This window comes from Mustela putorius, unplaced genomic scaffold (genome assembly GCF_011764305.1).
Source record: "Mustela putorius furo isolate JIRA1106 unplaced genomic scaffold, ASM1176430v1.1 tig00001130_pilon_pilon_pilon, whole genome shotgun sequence".
Lineage (NCBI taxonomy): Eukaryota > Metazoa > Chordata > Mammalia > Carnivora > Mustelidae > Mustela > Mustela putorius.
Genome location: NW_025421584.1, coordinates 591,366 through 611,112, shown reverse-complemented (window position 1 = coordinate 611,112; position 19,747 = coordinate 591,366). Strand labels below are relative to the sequence as shown.

At 42.0% G+C, this 19,747-nt stretch overlaps 1 protein-coding gene and 1 long non-coding RNA gene across 5 annotated transcripts in view; one reads left to right on the top strand and one right to left on the bottom strand.

Annotated features, from left to right (window-relative positions):
• MPP7 (MAGUK p55 scaffold protein 7) overlaps positions 1–19,747 on the top strand; it is a 287,917-nt gene that overhangs the window by 262,796 nt on the left and 5,374 nt on the right. For all 4 annotated transcript variants that reach the window (XM_045087412.1, XM_004779351.3, XM_045087410.1 and 1 more), the window contains 2 exons: positions 4,324–4,404; positions 18,756–18,849. In XM_045087412.1, the coding sequence (XP_044943347.1) occupies positions 4,324–4,404; positions 18,756–18,849 (175 nt within the window). The remainder of the gene's footprint in view (positions 1–4,323; positions 4,405–18,755; positions 18,850–19,747) is intronic.
• The window catches only part of LOC106004373, a 96,971-nt gene continuing 86,865 nt past the window's right edge, over positions 9,642–19,747 (bottom strand). The window contains exon 6 of the long non-coding RNA XR_006608801.1: positions 9,642–11,559. This is a non-coding gene — a long non-coding RNA (uncharacterized LOC106004373). The remainder of the gene's footprint in view (positions 11,560–19,747) is intronic.

Below are 19,747 nucleotides of genomic sequence, written 5' to 3'. Positions count from 1 at the left end.
AGACCTGGGTGCTGGGACTGGAAGTGGGCACGGCAGGCCCGGACATGCTCTTTAAGTTTGAGTGTTTTATTCGCTTCTGTCTTTTTCTTCGCGTGTGTATAACGGAGTCTGCATCTGTACAGAGCACACAGCTCCATTTGTAATTCTTGTTTTTCTTTTTCGTTTTCTATTGAAGAGTAAGTTGGAGCACTTTAAATATTTGTGGTACCTTCAGAGTAGATCAGATACATGCACCCCATAGGGTGCCTGGCATTTCGCCGTTGGTCAAGGCTACGTCGCTTCCCTCCCCTCTCCCCGAGATCTCGTTTCTCCTCGTGGTCCCGAGTCGTGCCTTGCCGTGTCTGCACTCACAAGGCACGCTCGCCTTGGCCCCTCTGTTACGCTGCAGGCCTTCTCAGACGTGGGCGGTAGATTCCCTTCCCTGAAACGTGCTGGTCCACAGCCGAATCATCACCATCCCCGCTGCTTCTCTGTCCTTTAAGATCCCGAGAGCCAAGTTCAAATGAAAGCTCCACCAAATCCTCTTAGGGACCAAGAGCACAGTCCCTCAGCATCATGTCCAGACTTTCTAGATGCAGATGCCGTTAAGTACGTGCAGCTCCCATGCCTTCGGTCATTCAGCAGATAGTTTTACCTCCAGAACAGTACAATTACTGAGTGTAATTGAAATGAATAAAACTAACTAACGAGTGCCTGCCCTTTACCAGCTGGTGAACAAGCAGGTGACGGCCCTGCTTCCACAGAGCTCCAGTCTGTCGGAGGACAGAGACAGGTAAACAGAGCATAGTGTGATTGGTACTTTGAATTGGGAGCAAAGGGAACGCATGAACTTGGTACTAAACCCATCTTTAAAGCATTAGAGCAGATTCCCTAAAATGTACCTAAGCTGAAACAACAAACATGAATTAGCACATGTAGAGGCACCGGGGGCGGGTGGGGGGGGCTCAGTCAGTTAAGCATCCGGTTCTTGGTTTCACCTCAGATCGTGATCTCAGGGTGATGAGATCAATCCCAGAGAATTAGCAGTGGTTTGTGTTAACCTTGTAATACGTGTCTGCTGCATGGAAACCGTGGTGTGTCAGATAACTGCTGTTTGACTCTGTAGGCACTAGAGGCAGAATGTGAGATGCCCGTGACAAGTGGCAGAAGCCAGACCCAGGGTGGCAGGGACAGGAGGGAGCAGTGGCTGAGGGACATCTTAAGGGGAAGGGAAGTTTGTTGTTGTTTTAAGGTAGGAGAGAATTTATTCGTTTAAAATGCTGATAGAAATGAGCCAGCTATAAAAGGTAAAGATTCAGGAAGACTGATCTCCGAGAGAAGGCGTAAGAGACTATGACTGCAGAGAAGCATCTAGATGATGGTCTAGATGGGTTTAGATATAGAAGTTTCTAGAAAGGACTTCGAAGACCTTTCTACTTGCTGGCCTCTGTGTTCTCTGGAGTGGATGAGGTGGTGATGGTGTGACACTACACGTTGCACTCATTCCACGGATTTTTATTGAGGCTTGCCTTCTGGGGATGTAAGTGACATAATAGGATTCCTGCCCTCATGGCGCCTCTGTCTAGTGGGAAAGACAGGCCATGAAGCAGTGTATTACCCAGTTGTTGAATTGCGACTTGTAAGATAGGAAGATGTATGGGTGGCTCTGAAAACCTAAAGATGAGAAACAAGGTTGACAGGGTCAGGGCAGTTTTTTAGACTTGATTGAGGAAGATGTGTTTGAGCCAAGCTCTGACATAGCAGAACTCACTGAGGCTCCAGATGAAGGAGGGAACTTGGGCAAATGCTTTAAGGCAGGAGGACAACGCAAGGACCAGGTCATGTGGAGCCTGGGTAACCACGGGACAATTTTAATTTTTTTCGGAAGAGCCTCTGGAAACTACGCTTCCAAGAATGTTAAGCAAGGGAGCAACAGGATCAGGAGAGCTCCTTAGAAGGCCCTCTGGCTGCTGGTGATGGGGGGTGGAAGTGGCTCGTGAGCAGGTGTGGGGAAGCTGAGGAGGCCGGCAGCCTGCAAGGGTCGTCACGTGGATGCTGAGTCACCCAAGGCCATGGCAGGAATTGAAGTACAGAGAATGACAAGAGCCGGGGCTCATGTCTCAGAACAATGACTTTTGACAGGGGCAGCGCTGCCTACTGGGAAGCATATGGGCATTGACTCTGTTTTAAAGTCCAAATGGCTGAGGGGGCCAGGAATGTAGACACGCCATTTCTGCATCCCACATACTCTCTCTTAAATGTTTGTAATAGACATTCTGAGACCAAACAGTTCAGTGTAGGCTGAAGACAAGAGGTCTGCCAGCTGGGACAGCGAAGCATTGTCTCATCCCCTATATTTTTATACTATACTTCCATCTAAAGTGAGGGCCATTTGCAAAAGTATCATTTTCTTCACTTCGATAGTCTTGACCTGTTATCTCTTTCAGTGGAGGCTGTTTCCCCCTGCCTTTACCGTATTCCAGAAGGTTTCCCTTGTCCTTCCTGTCCATTTGCTGAGGTTTATTCTCCTACTTTCCTGCACCTTTGGACTTCCGTTTTCAGGTACTTCCTCATCAGGATGGTTCCTGAGCTTAATACTCTCAAATCCAGCCTTAGTATGGGGGGGTGCGAACATCTGATGTCATTAGGTTTTCTAGTCATGTCCAAGGATTTACATGTTGAAGTACATACTGCTTTGTTATAAGTACTTTTTTTTTTTATCTTTCACGTATTACAGTGAGGTTATTTTATTAATGTGGAGGGCTCGTGTGTGACATTAGCTCTGAATTCCATCTCAGGGCATCAATGGGATATTCCAGAGTATTCGCTGTAAAAAGGGACAGCGGAGTGCCAGGGTTGGTACTCGGCAGCAGTTCCTGGAAAGATGGAAGGTGTTAGTGAGTGACCAGAAAGGGGGACAGGGACAGTCCTAAAAGTGTCAGTAAAGCAAGGAAAGCACAGCCTCACTCTCCGTTCATCTTCACTCACACGTTTCCTCCACCCAGGAGGCCCCCAGTCTCTTCTCCGGCCACCCGTCTGCTCCTCATTGTCCAGAACAAAAGCCTTGTTCTTCTCAAAGCCCAGAAGAGGAAGTAGGCGAGGGAATGAACACGAAGGCCTGGGTTCATGGATTCCCTGAGAGAGGGGGAGTGATTACTTCCAAGATTAGCATGAAGTCGAATCAAGGTTCAAAGATGTTAACTTCGTCGGTGGTGTAGCTCCCAGGGCTGCCGGAACGACATACCCCAGCTGGGGTGGCCTGTCCGCGCCGGGAATTGACTTGTCACTGTCCTGGAGGATGGGCACTTGACGGTCAAGGAGCCAGCACGGCCGCACGAGGACCCTTGGCCAGGTCACACACAGCTGGGGGTCCCCACGTGCCGGAAGCTCTTCCACAAGTGCACCGAGCCCTTCCCGGGGGCTCCACCCTCGCGGCCTAGGCTCCCGCGGAAAGACCCGTCTTCCACGGCTGGGGCTGGGGCACTGGGCTTGTGAATTGTGACTTGTGAATTGGGGGTGGGGGACACACATTCAGACCCGGGCAGCTGGGGGTGGGGTGGGGGGCTCTGACCCAGGCCGTCGGGGCCGCAGCCTGCCTTCTGCCCAGCGCCCGCACCGTAAATGGGCCCTGATGGCAGAGTTGTGAGACACCGTTCGGGGCTTGTGACTTTCTGGCTTGTTTGGGACCCTCCCAGAAACCGCTTTTGTTTCGCCCTGCCTCTCATCGTCGTTTTGTGTGATGCTTTCCACCCGTCGTTTTGTGTGAACCCTGCCTCCAGTGACCGTCTTTGGAGGCGGGGTTCACCGTGGTCCGCCGCAGCAGCCGCAGCACCTCGTCGGGTGCTGAGGGACACCTGCGGCCCGCGCGGAGGGACCCCCTGCAGGCCCAGGGTCCGGGAGTTACCTTGACCGACGTACACGTGGCGGACGGTTTTGCAAATTTAAAGCGCATCATCAAATGAAGTTAACATTCCAAGATGTTCTTTTATTAAGCTCTAAAAACATCCGGGATGGAAAGAGCTGGTGCCCAGACCCCGCACCTGGACGTCTTCGGGCGCACACACCTTTTTAGGATCTTCTGGTTGATAGATTCGGTTGTGCTTATGTTTCACCGAAAACATCAGTATTTCTCACCTTTGTAATGGAAAGGCAGGGATTTAAATGTTCATAGTAAAAAAGCAACAGAAGACCTAGCTTTTCTGTAGGCCCGACTGAACCCGAGATGCTCTCCACGTGGGATGCCCAGTGGGATCCGTGTTCTCTGTCTCCCGGACCCGGGTGGATTATGGACGTGTTCTTACGGTGTTTTGTTTCGTAACGCGTCGGTATTCTCCTGCTTTTCAGGTCCCGTGGGAGTAGGTCTGAATGAACTGAAACGAAAGCTGCTCATCAGCGACACCCAGCACTACGGAGTGACCGTGCCCCGTAAGTCCCCTGCGCCCGCGGTAGCGATCGCTCGCCCCGATGGAGCGTGGGTGGGCCCCCCCCCCCCACCCCCCGGCGGCTCCCGGCCTTGAGCCTCCGGACGACCGGCAGCCACAGCAAGTGGGCGGTGACTCTCTCCGCCTTTGAGAGTGGAGGAAACTGAGGCACGGAGTGAAGGGGTTGCCCCAGAATGCAGAGACCGTTGGCAGGACATTTGTTAATCACAGCTTCTCTAACTCTCAGTTTTTATGGTGAATTTTAATACGCATATGACACTAAATTAGTATTTACAAATTTTCTCCTAAATAAAAGCCTGACTCTTTGACTTCCTAAAATAAGTGCTAATGTTTTCCAGAGGTTTTCACCAGGTTTAAGATCAGAAGGCCCAAACCACAGAGAGCCAAAGGAGGCCTCTTCTAATAGAAGCCTTTCTTAATTACTTTTTATATGTAGTAATTGGCAGATGGTGTTAAATGGGCCTTTCATGGCCATATAATCCAAATATGGTGGGTTTCTTTTCAGTATACAGAATTAGATCTATTTTTATAAAAGAAGTTTTCATAGGCTTTCTTACAAGTGAAATGTGATGCTGGAAGCATTTTGATCTCCAGAATAAATGCCATTTGACTACTTAATATGTTGATGTTAGAAAGCCGTCTAAAAGGCTAAAATTGAAATGTTGGCTTTTTCAAGTGGTTTTGGTACTGTTAAAAACAAAACAAAAAACACAACTGTTTGTGTATGGCCCTGAGCAGTGTTCTCTAGTTTTGAAAGAGTTCAACTTTATTTTAAAATTATAGTTTTCTATTACCTCAAGTTACTCCTTGTTACTGCATTTTTCCAAATTATTGTTTATAGTCATTTTCAGCCATACATTACAGGGCCGTTGGTTTCCACCAACAGAGATGAAAGGAAAGGAAAAATGTGGAGATGTGGAATTAAACAGTGGTTTTTTTCCCCGTTTTTTTTTTTTCTTTAACTTTAATTATTCTCCTCTCTTGCAAAAGCTGACTCGCAATATACAGGTAATTCGCGAATTTTACAAAACAATTGTCTGTCTTACTGGGAAGCAGTTACAAAGCACCTGGCAGGTGAAGAAACACTACAAAGGGGAAAAAATGCATGTATGAATTTCCTGCCATGTATTCATCTCCTTTATCTGCCTTGATTTATTTCATTGTCCCAACCACGGGGGCGACGTCCACCTGCCATAGAGGAGGGAAGCAGGGAGAAAGGGTATGGGACTTACTCAGAGCTGTCCTTGTCATACTCGCACCCACCATGACTGCACTTCTCACGTCCCTCCTCCAAGACTACACTACACAGTCTTTTCCAACTACGCATGTTCTTTATTGTCGCACAGTCCGTCATGAACATCGATTTATTTGGAAGTTGATAAATACCAATAAGACTGTCCCTCAGACATAAGCCTTTATGATAGTTTTGGTGTTATTCAAGGACCTAGGGCAGCGTACTTGGGCCTCGACCTATCCAACACTTGCCTCTGAGGTTGTTATAGAAATTGATAATATCCAGAAAAGTTCTGGGCCTGGGACTCTCCAACGAAATCCCCGAAGGAGTCATTTTCCACTCAGATTCACTTTTAAACAGGTGTTAATGTCAGAGGATCCCCACAGAGCTGTGTTTTCCAGACTCGCCTGATGATAAAAATCTCTGGGGCTTCTTAGGAAAAGATTCCAAGGCCTTTCCAAAGACATCCTCCTTCAAGAAACCTGACAGAATGCCTGAAAATCTATTTTATGTATCCCCAGTGACTCATAACCCGAGACATTTTTGGAAAATAACAGCCATAGCATCAACTCAGGATGATTCCATTAATTATAGAAGAATATATTTTAAGAACGGTGTTGGAATTTTAGATTGTTTTGCTTTTTAAAATACTCCAGGTGATTCTTTATTATCTAGAGAAAAATTACTGCTTTGATTCCTCCACCAGTATTCTGTTCCATGTTTAGCTATCAGTCTTTCCCCCAAATGCACTAAATCTCCACCAGAATGGGGAAGTTGGAAACAGTGGAGCGCAGTGGAACTCTCACACACTGCGGGAGGAGGTGTGAATTAATGTCACACACTCTGGAAAACTAAGCATCTACCACGTATTCGCTAAGGCTGAGCCAACATCTACCCCACGACCCCGTGATTCTACTCCTGTCCGCAGCCGATAGTCATAGAAACCCTGTTCGCAACAGCCCCACGCTGGAAAGGACCCAGTGCCTAGCAGCAGTGGATGGGTAGGGAGGGGCGTGATGGCAAATTTTTCAGGGAGTGGAGGAGACACAGAGATATGCCCATGGCCCTGTGGTTGCCAGCTCCACACGAGCAGGGCTAACGTGTGCTCCCAGAAACCAGAGACTGGTTCAGGAGCGGGACCATGTGCCGAGGGGCGGCTTACGCAGGTGTGTTCCATCTGTGAAAACTCACCACACTTAGGTGTGAACTTTTCCGTGTATCTCACTTCAGGATTTTGAGTGTTAAAAGAACTACTTGGTACTTTAGTTCGCTGTGCTTTGCTCATGTCGATGGGCTGGTCTCGACTGCACCGCCATTAGGGAAGATGAACATCTTTCTTTTTCGGAGAAAGCTGACTGATGGTTACATGGGATCTTCTCTGGCTGTTTTTGCAACTTACTGTGACTCTATAATCACTGCAATTTAAAAAAATTATTTAAAGGGAAGCTAAGTGAGGTAAATACTGCCTCTTTGGGGCTAAAATGGCAGAACAATTTTATGATCTTTACGAAATATCTATGTTGCCACGTTACACATTCCAAGTCACTTTAAAAAAACGTGCTGGCCGAGGTCTCTTTGCTGCTGCTTCGCTTCTCTGGCAACTTTCATCCTCGATGAGCAGCATCAACACTGTTTTAAAGCTTTAGTTTATCATCAAAAAATTTAAGTGACTATTAATATAACCGGCCTTCAAAAGGCTGTCTCAGTAAATTAAAATAAAGTACTTAGCAGAAAGTACTGCAGTAGATGTCAAAGACTTGATAGATTCCAAAGTCTTTCTGGTCTGGAATTTGGGCACTCATAGCCGACCACACCTGTTAATCACTTTGTGGTTTCTCATGAAGGCATATATCACAGTTATATGTTTTCATAGGTTCAGGGAACTCATGTTCTGTAACACTTCTTTGTCCATAGAAAAACCTCAGTTGAGATTTCTAAAATATATATATAAAAACGAAGGTACCAATTTAAAAACATTTTTTTTTTCTTATCTCACCATGGAAGTTATTTGGGAATTTTGTTAGAAGCAGGGGAAGAGGGCGGAGTTTGGAGTGTGTCTCATATTTGCTGGATGTTTGTCTTACACTGTAGACATAGTGGGTACTCGGTGAACCACAGGGAGATCGTGGCCTGCATTGTGGTTAATATGTCCATCTTTCCTTTTGAGTTCCCTTCTCTTGAGAATTCTCAGGTCCCTTATTCAGGATTCCTCACTGAGAATGAGTTTGTGAGATTCCTGTGGACCCTCACTGCAGTTAACACTAAAATTTTTCAATGGTAGAGTACGCCAGGCCTGGATAATTTGGGGTGTTCGTGATAAAGCAAACACTCTGTAGATATGTTTTCTTTTAAATGTGTTTAGCAGTGCCATAAATGTCTTGTCCACTTGATGTGGTTCTACTTTTAACCCTCCCTAGGGGACTCTGTATGTCAGGGCGGTGATCCTTAAAACTGTGGACTGCATTTTCAGAGTGTTGTGCCATTACAGTCGAATAAAGGTTTTTTCCTCAGTTGAACCTTTTCTCAGTTCATCAGAGACCAATTAATGCACATCAAATTCTCAGTTTTGATTTTCAACAGTACATTTTTATGAAGCTTACTATTTGCTAAAGGAACACCAGTACACAAAAATGAAGCTGTTAGAGAAGTAATAAGTGAATATTAACCCTAAATTCCAAAGCAGGGCATCATACTAATTTTAATATCATTCAAACTCTTGGGTGTGTATTATGTTTTATACACTTAATAGAGTCTATTTCTGTTGTGGAATTCATACTTGGCTTTTATGATAGAATTAAATTTATTAGTATTTCATGCTATTCCTGCAAAAGGTATTTCTTGGTGTTTTACCAGCAGAAATATGAAAAACTGTTTCAGGAGATCTGAATGTTGTATTAAAATATGCTTGGTAACTAAATAGAAGTCAGTTAAATTTTGGATATAATTTAATCAGGTTTTATAAAATAAATACTTCTTGTATTGAGTTTTTTCCCACTTACCTCAGTTTTCCTTTTCTATGTTATTAACATTTAATTGAAATAAATAAGCTACACATATTTAAAAGGTATAATTAGGTTGATTTTAATATACATAGATACATATGAAATCACCACAATCAACATAATGAACATTTCCATTTCTTAAAAAAAATTTCCCCATGCCTTTTGTAATCCATCCTTCTACCCCTGGCTTCAGGCAACCATGAATCTACACTCTGAAACTATAGATTTGACTCCTCTAGCACTTTATACAAATAAAATTATACAGTATGTTCCCACATTCTTTTTGCCTGGCTTATTTCACCCAGGTTGAGTTTGATATTCACTGACATGGTTTCACAGATCAATAATTCATCCTTTTTCATTGCTTGGTAGTATTCCACTGTATGGAAATACTCTAATTCCTTTATGCATTCATTTACCTGCTGATGGATACTTGGGGGTTTCTCCCCATTTCTGGTTAATACAGATAAACCCATAAGCTAGATATTCTGATGAACATATGTTTTTGTTTCTTTTGGGTAAATAAGGAGTAATAGAATGGCTGGATCATATTTAATTTTTTAAGAACCTACCAAGCCATTTTTGAAATGGCTATACCATTTTCCAACCCACTAGCTCTGTGTGCAAGATCTCATTTTTTACAGCTTTGTCGATAATTGGTATAGTCAGCCTTTCAGAATCTTCTCCGTGTGATACAGACCTATCTCAGGCATATTATGGGTTCAGTTCCCGACCACCACAATAAAATGAATCCTGCACAGTGAAGCAGCTCAAATGAATTTTGTGGCTTCCCAGTACATATAAAAATTATTTTTAGAAAAAATGAAATTTGTGCTTATGTTGTAGTCTCTCAAGTGTGCGATAGCATTATGTCTGAGAGAACAATGTACATACCTTAATTTTAAAATACTTGATTGTTTTTTTTTTTTTTTATTTTATTTATTTGTGAGAGAGAGAGAGAGCACACAGGCAGACAGAGTGGCAGAGGGAGAAGCAGGCTCCCTGCGGAGCAAGGAGCCCGATGTGGGACTCGATCCCAGGACGCTGGGATCATGACCTGAGCCGAAGGCAGCCGCTTAACCAACTGAGCCACCCAGGCGTCCCAAAATACTTGATTGTTAAACAATGCTAACCATCCTCTGAGCTTTCAGGGAGTTGTCATATTTTTGCTGGGGGAGGGTCTTGAGGGGGTTGGCTGTTGACTGATCAGGGTAGTGGCTGCTGAAGGCGGGGGTGGGGGGCGATTGGCTATGGGAACTTCCTAAAATAGGACAACAGTGAGGTTTGGCACATCAGTAAACTCTTCCATTCATGAACTGTTTTTCTGTAGCAGTGCTGTTTGATAGTATTTTACCCACAGAACTTCTTCCAAAATTGGACTCAAGCCTCTCAAACATTGTACTTCTTTATCAGCTCCATTTATGGGATATTTTAAATCTTTTTTTGTCAGCAACCTTCGCAGTTACCATCTCAAGAAACCACTTTCTTTGCTCATCCATAAGAAGCATCTCCTCATCCATTAAAATTTTATCATGACATGGCAGTGATTCAGTCACATCTTCAGGCTCCACTTCTAAAATTCTAATTTTTGTGCTTGTTTCCACCACATCTGCAGTGACTTCCTCCACTTAAGTCTTGAACGCCTCCAAGTCATCCATGAGGACTGAAGTCAACTTCTTCCAAACTGTTAATGTTGATATTTTGACCTCGTCCCATGAATCCCAAATGTTCTCAGTGGCATCTAGAATGGTGAATCCTTTCCAAAGGAAAGTTTTCTTTCCATAAGTCAGTTTTCAATTTACTTCACCCGAAGCCATCAGAGGAATCACGGTCTATCACAGCCTTGCAAAAAAATGTATTTCTTAATAATAAGGATTAAAAGTCACAGTTACTCTTTGATCCGTGGGCTGCAGAATGGATGTTGTGTTAGCAGGCATGAAAGTAACATTAATCTTGTACGTCTCCATCAGCGTTCTTGGGTGACAAGGTGCACTGTCAATGAGTACTCATTTTTAAAAGGAATCTTTCTGAGCACTAGGTTTGAACAGCGGGCTTAAAATACCCAGCAGGCCATGTTGTAAGCAGATGTGCTGTCATCCTGGCTTTGTTATTCCAATTATAGAGCACAGGCAGAATGATTCTTAAAGGCACTGGGATTTTCAGAAGAGTCCATGAGCACTGGCTTCAAACTTTAAGTCATCAGCTACATTCACCCCTGACAAGCCAGACTGTCCCTTGAAGCTTGAAGCGAGGCATTGACTTCTCTCTGGCTATGAAAGTCTTCTTCCAATATCTCTATTTAATTTAAGTGAATATCTGCTTAGTGTAGCCACCTTCATTAATGATCTTCGCTAGATCTTTCTGGATAACTTGCTCCCGCTTCTACGTCAGCATTTGCTGAGTCACCGTGCACTCTTCTGTTACGGAGACAGCTTCTTTCCTTAAACCTCCTGAACCAACCTCTGCTCGCTTCCAGCTTTTCGTCTGGGCTTCCTCACCTCTCTCGGCCTTCCCAGAACTGGGCCTCAAGTGAGGGTCTTGCTCTGGATCAGGCCTTCACTTAGGAGAATGTCATGGCTGCTTTCACCGTCTCTCCAGACCACTCGAGCTTTCTCCGCATCAGCAACAAGGCCCTTTCACTTTCTTGCTGTTTGTACATTCACTGGAGTAGCACTTTTAATTTATTCCAAGAATTTTTCTTTGCATTCACAACTTGACTGTGCGAGAGCTTGCAGCCAATTTCAGCTTGCCACGCGCCTTCCTTGCTAAGCTTAACCATGTCCAGCTTCTGATTCAAGGTGAGAATGTGAGACGCTTCCTTTCACTTGAACACTTAGAAGCCATGGTGGGATTCTGAATTGGCCTAATTTCAATACTGTTGTGTCTCAGGGCATGGGGAGGCCTGAGGGAAGGGGGAGAGATGGAGGAAATGGCTGGTCAGTGGAGCAGTCCGAACACACACATTTGTTGATTAAGTTCACGATCTCATGTGGGTGCAGGTCATGGCACCCCAAAACAACTATGAGAGTAACATCAAAGACCACTGATCGCAGGTCGCCGTAACAGATATAATAATGCAAAAGTTGGAAATATGGTGAGAATTACCAAAATGTGACACAGAGACACAAATGAGCAAATGCTGTTGGAAAAATGGCACTGCTAGACTTGCCACAAATCTTCGATTTGTTTTAAAAACAAAACAACGGAAGACAGTACCTGTGAGGCACCATAAGGCAAAGCACAACAAAACAAGGTGTGCCTGTATGTTGTAGAGGCGTCTCTGTTTGCATTTAACTAATGACTAATGATGTCGAGCATCATTTATGCACCTCCTTTGGTGAAGTGCTTATTCAAATATTTTGCCTATTCAAAATTGTATTGTCTGAGTTTTGAGAATTCTTTATTCTGGATATGTGTCCCTTTTATGATGAATGTGTTATTCATATATTCTTCTCAGTCTGTGGACTGCCTTTTTATTTTTTCCTTTTTCAAAGAGTGTGCATACCAGGTGGGGCAGGAGCAGAGGGAGAGAGAAGATCTTAAGCAGGCTCTGCGCCTGGCATGGGTCCTGAGATCTGACCTGAGCCAAAGTCAAGAGTCGTCTGTTTTACCAACTGAGCTACCCAGGCATCCCACCCTGTCGTTTTTTTAATAGTGTTTTTCAAAACCAAAAGCTTTTAATTTCGACAAAGTCTGTAATTTCATGTTTTGTGCTTTTGGTGCTCTAACAATCCTTTATCTCAGGGTCACAAAGACATTCTGCTTTTTCTAGAAGTTTTATAGTTTACATTTTACATTTAGGTCTTGATCCATTTCAGGTTATTTTTTTGTGTTGTTTAGCAGACTTGCCTTGTTCCTGATCTCAAGGGAAAACAACTCCCATCTTTTACCATTAGGTATGGTGTTGAATCAGTGATGCCGTGTTATTTGTTTGAAAGCATTCTCTGCAATTCCTTGTTTGCGGAGACTTTCTGTCATGCATTGGTGTTGAAACTTTTTCTAGTGCTCTTTCTGGATACACTGAAATGATGATGTATTGCCCTTCCTTCTGTTAATATGGTGAATTCCGTTGATTTTCAAATGTTTGGCCTACCTCTTATTCAGGAAACTCTACTTGGTTGTGATCTTGTATCTTTTTATAAAATAAATTTTTTAAAAGATATTTTTTATTTATTTGACAGAGAGAGAGAGGTCACAAGTATGCAGAGAGGCAGGCAGAGAGAGAGGGGGGAAGCAGGCTCCCTGCTGAGCAGAGAGCCCTATGCGGGGCTCCATCCCAGGACCCTGGAATCATGACCTGAGCCGAAGGCAGAGGCTTTAACCCACTGAGCCACCCAGGTGCCCCTAAAAATTACACTGTCAAAATTGACTTGCTGATATTTTTGTTAAGGACTTTTGCACCTAAATTTATGATGGAGATTGGTCTGTAATGTTTTCTAATGCCTTTGTTAGATTTTGCTGTTAGGGTTATACTAATATAAAATGAATTAAGCAGCAGTTCCTCTTTATGCAAAAATACGTTGCTGTAGGATTTGTGTTATTTCATTCTTTATGGTGGACAGACTTCATCAGCCATCCAGGCCAGGAGTCTTTTGGGGAAGGTTTGGAAAAACAGATTTATTCAGGGGCGCCTGGATGGCTCAGCCAGGCATCTGCCTTTGGCTCAGGTCATGATCTGGGGATCAAACCCCACATCAGGCTATCCAATGAGCAGGAAGTTCACTTCTTTCCCTGGCCCTCCCCCTGCTTGTGTGTGCTCTCTCAAATAAATAAAATCTTTATATATTGGATTTATTTAGTAGATACAGGGCTGTTCAGATATTGTCTCCTCTTGTTTCAATTTTGATTCTTCATACTTTTCAAGAAATTTATCCATGTCATCTAAATTGGCAAATATGTTGCATAAAGTATGCATAATATCCTCTAATCCTTTTTGTTGTTGCTAGGATCTCTGGTAATAACTTCTATTTCATTATTTATATTGGTGATTTTTTTTCTCTTTTTCTTAATCACTGTAATTAGATTTTAAATTTTTGTCATTTTTCTTAATTTTTTTCTATTTTGTTAATTTCTGTTCTTACTTCTCCTTGGCTTGAGTTTACTTTGATCTTTTCTTTCCAGCAATTTTTTAAAAAGATATTATTCATTTATTTGACAGAGATCATGAGTAGGCAGAGAGGCAGGCAGAGAGAGAGGGGGAAGCAGGCTCCCCGCTGAGCAGGGATCCTGATGCGGGGCTCGATCCCAGGACCCTGGGATCATGATCTGAGCCGGAGGCAGAGGTTTAACCCACTGAGCCACTCAGGCACCCCTCTTGCAATTTTATTTTATTTTATTTTTATTTATTTATTTGACAGAGAGAGAGATCACAAAGAGGCAGAGGCAGGTAGAGATGGGGGGTGGGGGAAGCAGGCTCCCCGCTGAGCAGAGAGCCCGATGCGGGGCTCGATCCCAGGCCCTGGGATCATGACCTGAGCTGAAGGCAGAGGCTTTAACCCACTGAGCCACCCAGGCGCCCCACAATTTTTAAGATTAACTTTCAGTCACTTATTTTAGGTCTTCTTTTCTAATAGAAGTACGTAAAGGCAAAGTTTCCTGCTATGCACTATCTTTCTCTATCCCGTAACTTTAATAGATTGTATTTTCCTTGTCGTGTACTTCCCAGTATTTGCTTACTTTTATTGTTCCATTTTTGATTCATAATTATTTGGAAGTGTGTTATTTAATATTTGAGGTTTTCCTAGATATCTTATTATGGATTTTTCGTTATTTTTTGGTTAGAGAATTTACTCCTTATGATTTGGATTCTTTTACATTGACTGGGACTTTTTACAGACCAGCATATGGTCGACCTTTTGACAAATGCATCATCTATGCTTGAAAATCATGTGTTTTCTGCAGCTACTGGATGCAATGTTAGACAGGTATTAAATAGACCCCTGAAGGTTGGTGATGTTTAGATCCTGTGTCTTACCGATATTTTGTCTAGTTCCATCAGTAAAATGTATTCTGATGGTGAACATGTCCATTTCTCCATTTAACTTAAGCCCATTTTTGCCTCATGTACTTTAAAGTTTTGTTACTGTGTGTACAAATTTATCATTGTTTTAAGTGTCTATTATTATGAAACATTCTTCTTTATCTCTGATCATACTTTTTCTTGAAGTCTCTTTTGTCTGATACTGAAGTAGCCACTTTAGCTGCCTTATCCTTACTGTTTTGTTTTTTTTTTTAAGATTTTATTTATTTGACAGAGCGATCACAAGTAGGCAGAGAGGCACGTAGAGAGAGAGGGGGAAGCAGGCTTCCTGCCGAGCAGAGAGCCCAATGCGGAGCTCGATCCCAGGACCCTGAGACCATGACCTGAGCTGAAGGCACATTCTTTTTTTTTTTTTTAATTTTTTTTTTTTTAAAGATTTTATTTGTTTATTTGACAGAGAGAGACAGAGAGGTCACAAGTAGGCAGAGAGGCAGGCAGAGAGAGAGAGAGAGGGAGAAGCAGGCTCCCCACCAAGGAGAGAGCCCGATGCGGGGCTGGATTCCAGGACCCCGGGATCATGACCTGGGCCGAAGGCAGAGGCTTAACCCACTGAGCCACCCAGGTGCCCCTGCCTTATCCTTATTGTTTACGTGGTAGATACACTGTCTTCCATCTGTTCACTTTCAGCTTATTTGTGTCTTTATATTTAGTGTGTCTTTCTTACAAGCTTATAGACAGCATGTAGTAGGGTCTTGCTTTTTCACCTGTTCTCTCTGCCTTTTAATTTGAGTATATAAACCAGTTAACATTTATTGAATTGTGGAAATGATTAAATTTAAGCTACTATTATGTTTTCATTTATCCTGGGTTTTGGGGGCGGGTTTGCTTTTTATTTTTTTCTCCTTTTTTTTTCATTATTTGAATGTTTATTAATGTTCCATTTCAATTTACCTATTGGTGCTCTGCTTATACGTCTTTGCATTATTTGTTACTGGGTGCTCTAGGGACTACAATATGCTTAATGTCTAACCAGTCACAGTCTAGAGTTAACTTCATGCCATTTCACATAATATATAGAAACCTTTCAATCATATGAGTCTTTTTCCCTAATCCTTTTTGTGCTAGTTGACAAGGTTATGTTTGCATACACTGAAAACTCTACTAGATATTACAATTTCTAAATCAGTTTATATATATATATATGTTTATTATATGTTATATATAACATATATCATATATAGACATATCAATGTCTAATATATAATATATATAACATGTCTGTATAATTTTATATACACAATATGTCTATTAGATATATATATACACATATACATATATGCATCTATATATACAGTATGTTTATATTATATATATATATATACACATACATATATATGGAATGTAAGAGGGAAAAAAATAGAGTTCTGTTTCTACTCAACTATTCTTTTTGTTCTTTCTTCATTCCTTAAAGATATAAACTTCCTTCTTAACATTTCCTTTTAGCCTAAAACCTTCCTTGAATATTCTCTTAGAACAGATATGCTGATGAATTCTCTTAGTCTCTCTCCTTCTGAAAAGATGTTTTGCCTTTTTCTCCTGAACAATATTTTAGGTGAAGTTCTTATCTTTCAGTACTTTAAGTGTAGATATTATTTCACTGAGTCCTTGTTTTTATGATTTATAATAAATCTGTAGTCACAGAAATCATTATTCCTTATATGCACTGTACTGATTTTTACTAGATGCTTTCAAGACTTTTTTCTTTATCTTTGGCTGTTAGTACTCTGGTTTTGTTGCTGTCTAGCATGGTTTTTCTCTGAATTTATCTATTTGAGATTTGTTGAGCTTCTGAAATATGTGAAATGTACGTCTTTCACCAAATTTTAGCAATTTGGGGCCATTATTTCTTGAAAGACTTTTTTTTTTTTTTGCCTCAATATCTTTTTTGTCTTCTCTGGCATCCAGATTACTCACTACACAGATCCCTCGGGTTCCATTTATATCTTTTCAATCTTTTTTTTCCTTTGTTGCTCGGATTTTATAATTTCCATTGATCTACCTTCAAGTTCCTTAGCTTTTTTCTTTGTCCTCCCCATTCTAGCAACTTACCCATCTAGTAACTTGTTTCTGTTAGATACTGTATATTTCTTTTCTAAACTTTCCATTTGGTTCTTGTTTATAGTTTCTATTTCTCTGAGAATTGATATTTTCATTCATTTCAGATGTGTTTTCCTTTACCCTATAAAACACGGTTACAAATAGTTGCCTTAAAGTCTTTGTCCAGTAGTTCTAACTTCTGGATCATTCAGAGTTGCCGTCTGCCATTTTCCCCTTGAGAATTAGCCAAAATTTGTTGACTCTTTTAAGTTGCACTGGGGGTGTTATGAATGCAACGTTTTATCAACTCTAGGTCCTGCTTACAGTGGAGCAGAAAATAAAGGATTAACTTTAAAAACAAACAAAAACCCTGAGAAGTTTCAGTGCGAACCTGGCAAGTGAAAACCTGGATATAGCCCATCCTACTGCTGATTATACTTACAACTCTGGGCCAGAGACAGCTCTCTGAGCACTCTGAAAATGAGTAAAGCAGGAGGTGTTGGAGGGGAGTCAACATTTTGGAGAAAGTTTTTGTTTTAGCAAGTAATCGCCTTTTTATATTTACAACAGAAGTTCTGTCCCATTTCCTGTGAGTTGTGTTTCAATTGGAGTTCAATTCTGTTAAGTCTTTGCTACACTAGTTTGGGTCTTCCCTGTCACATGTGTCTCAGGGGTAAGTCTGATACTCATGTGCATGGTTCAAATCTCAGCTCAGTTCTCTAAGCCTTTTCTGCTTTGGTTTGGGGGTGTTCTGTGGGTCTCTTATTCACGGGTTAGGCTGAGACTTGTTCTAATCTTAGTTTGCGTTTGAAAACATTGCTGGGTCAGTTGGAGTCTGACTGGCCAAGTGCATGGCTCAGGGATTATTCTTCAGCTGGTATTGATCCCTTCCGCTTTAGAATATCTCCTTCACCACTCTTCCTGGATTACCTCCATACTCTTCAATTTGCAAGGGCTTTTTTGTTTTTTCTTGGTTCTTTTCACCAAAAAAGGGCTCCTCCTGGAAATGTAGTCACACAGAACACCATGATGCTCTGTAAATGTTCCCATACTCGGGCAAAGCTAAGAAGCAATAGAAGTTAAAACTCCGCGCCCTGCAGGTTGATTCCTCTCCACAGTCTCCATGCTTAATTTCTTTGCAAAGTTGGCTGGGCCCAGAGTTTTTAGCTATAATCTGCAGTAAAGATGGGCTACTTGCACTTCCTCAATCAGCATGGTTTGGTTATGTTTTTATAGTTAACCCTGTATTTTCTGCTCCATTATAACTTAGTAGCAGACAGCAACATTACAGCACGTCTGGAAGTTCAGGAATATTCTGAGGTGTTTATAATTTTGCAATGGAGGAATGAATAGCACATAGAGGTTTTCGAATTCAGTCAGTAAAACAAAACATTGATGACATACTCACTATGTGCTGTGTGTGAAGACAGTAAAATAATTTCAGCGTTTACCTTACAACCTCGTAGGCGTTGAACTTGCTTAGTGAATAACAATCAGTAAATATGATAATAAGCATATTATTTGCAAAAGACAGGAGTTTTCGTTCAAAGGTTAAAATACCATTTTTATTTAACATAGTAGAGTGCCTTCAAAATAATGAATAGCACAGACACACAGCTATTTAATTTTGAATCCATATTCACATCAGTGCTGTACTTTCCTATTGGTAGAAAATCGGAATGACGCTTTATTAGCTAATTTGCTCTTTTCTAAGTTTTTAAATCTGGTTTATGAGAAATACTTTTTTTTTCCTAATATTTTATATATTTGAGAGAGCATAAGCAAGCACAAGCAGGGTGAGGGGCAGAGGGAGAAGCAGGCTCTCCACTGAGCAGGGAGCCCGATGTGTGGGACTAGATCCCGGGACTCGGGATCGTGACCTGAGCTGAAGGCAGATGCTTAACCTACTGAGTCACCCAGATGCTCTGAAAAATACTTCAATACACGATTATTTCTTTTTTAGTATCTTCCTTAGGATGGCTGATGTCAACTTTCGTTAACTCTTTTTAATTAAATCGCAGACACAACCAGAGCAAGAAGAAGCCAGGAGAGCGATGGTGTGGAATATATTTTCATTTCCAAGCATTTGTTTGAGACAGATGTACAAAATAACAAGTACGTGGAAGGTTTTTGTATGACTGTTGTTTTTAAGCCTGGGCCTCTCTTACCTGGTTTTAGGCAAATGAGGGTTCCCTTCTGTTTGAAATAAATTTTAAGTTTTATAATATTTGAGACAGATGAAAAGGTGAGGATTTGGTTAGTAGGTGTTACCAGTCTTCACCTGTAATGTTTTAATAACCTAGAGCTGCTATGTTTCTGATGAGTTAAATGGGCAGGGGTTACTTTGAAGGATGAGGGAATGTTGCTTATATGTTATTGTGGCCTCTTTCCACCACACTCCTTGAATCTTAACACAGAATTTGAATAGAATTTTCTTTAAAAAAACTAACAACGATGTACTAGATCCCTAGTGCCACCATCTCTTCTACACGCATCTCTCCCCCTCACTGGCTCTTCAGCAAATTAAAACGCTGTTAGTCGCCTTGCTTGTACCATGGCCTCCGGCCGGCTCTAACCGCCCCACCTCGGCAGGTCCCCCATTTGCTCCAGCCTGAATATTTTCGGGTATCAGGGAGCAGTGTGTGTTTTAATGCAGGATTTGGGGATTTTATTGAAACATCAAAATGCTTTTTTCCGCGTTTGGCACAGCGATTGTGTTTTTATAGCACGTAATCGGCTGCCCTGCTTCCATTAGCCACCAAGCAGTTCCTCCTGTCGCTGGAAAGCCGAGTGTGGTTATTCTGTAGCGTGCAGTGAAATTTCAGTAGTTTCTATTGTTTGGCTTATTCACTGTTTTATTGCATTGCATTAGTTCTGAAAAAGAGGTGATGGAAAACAGTACTGCTGGACTGAAGTACTTTCTTTCTGCTTAAGTGTAATACAAGCAAGTGTTACTGATTTGAAAATGTAAAATACAAGATTTTTTAAAATTGACATTCTGGAGGACTTGGCC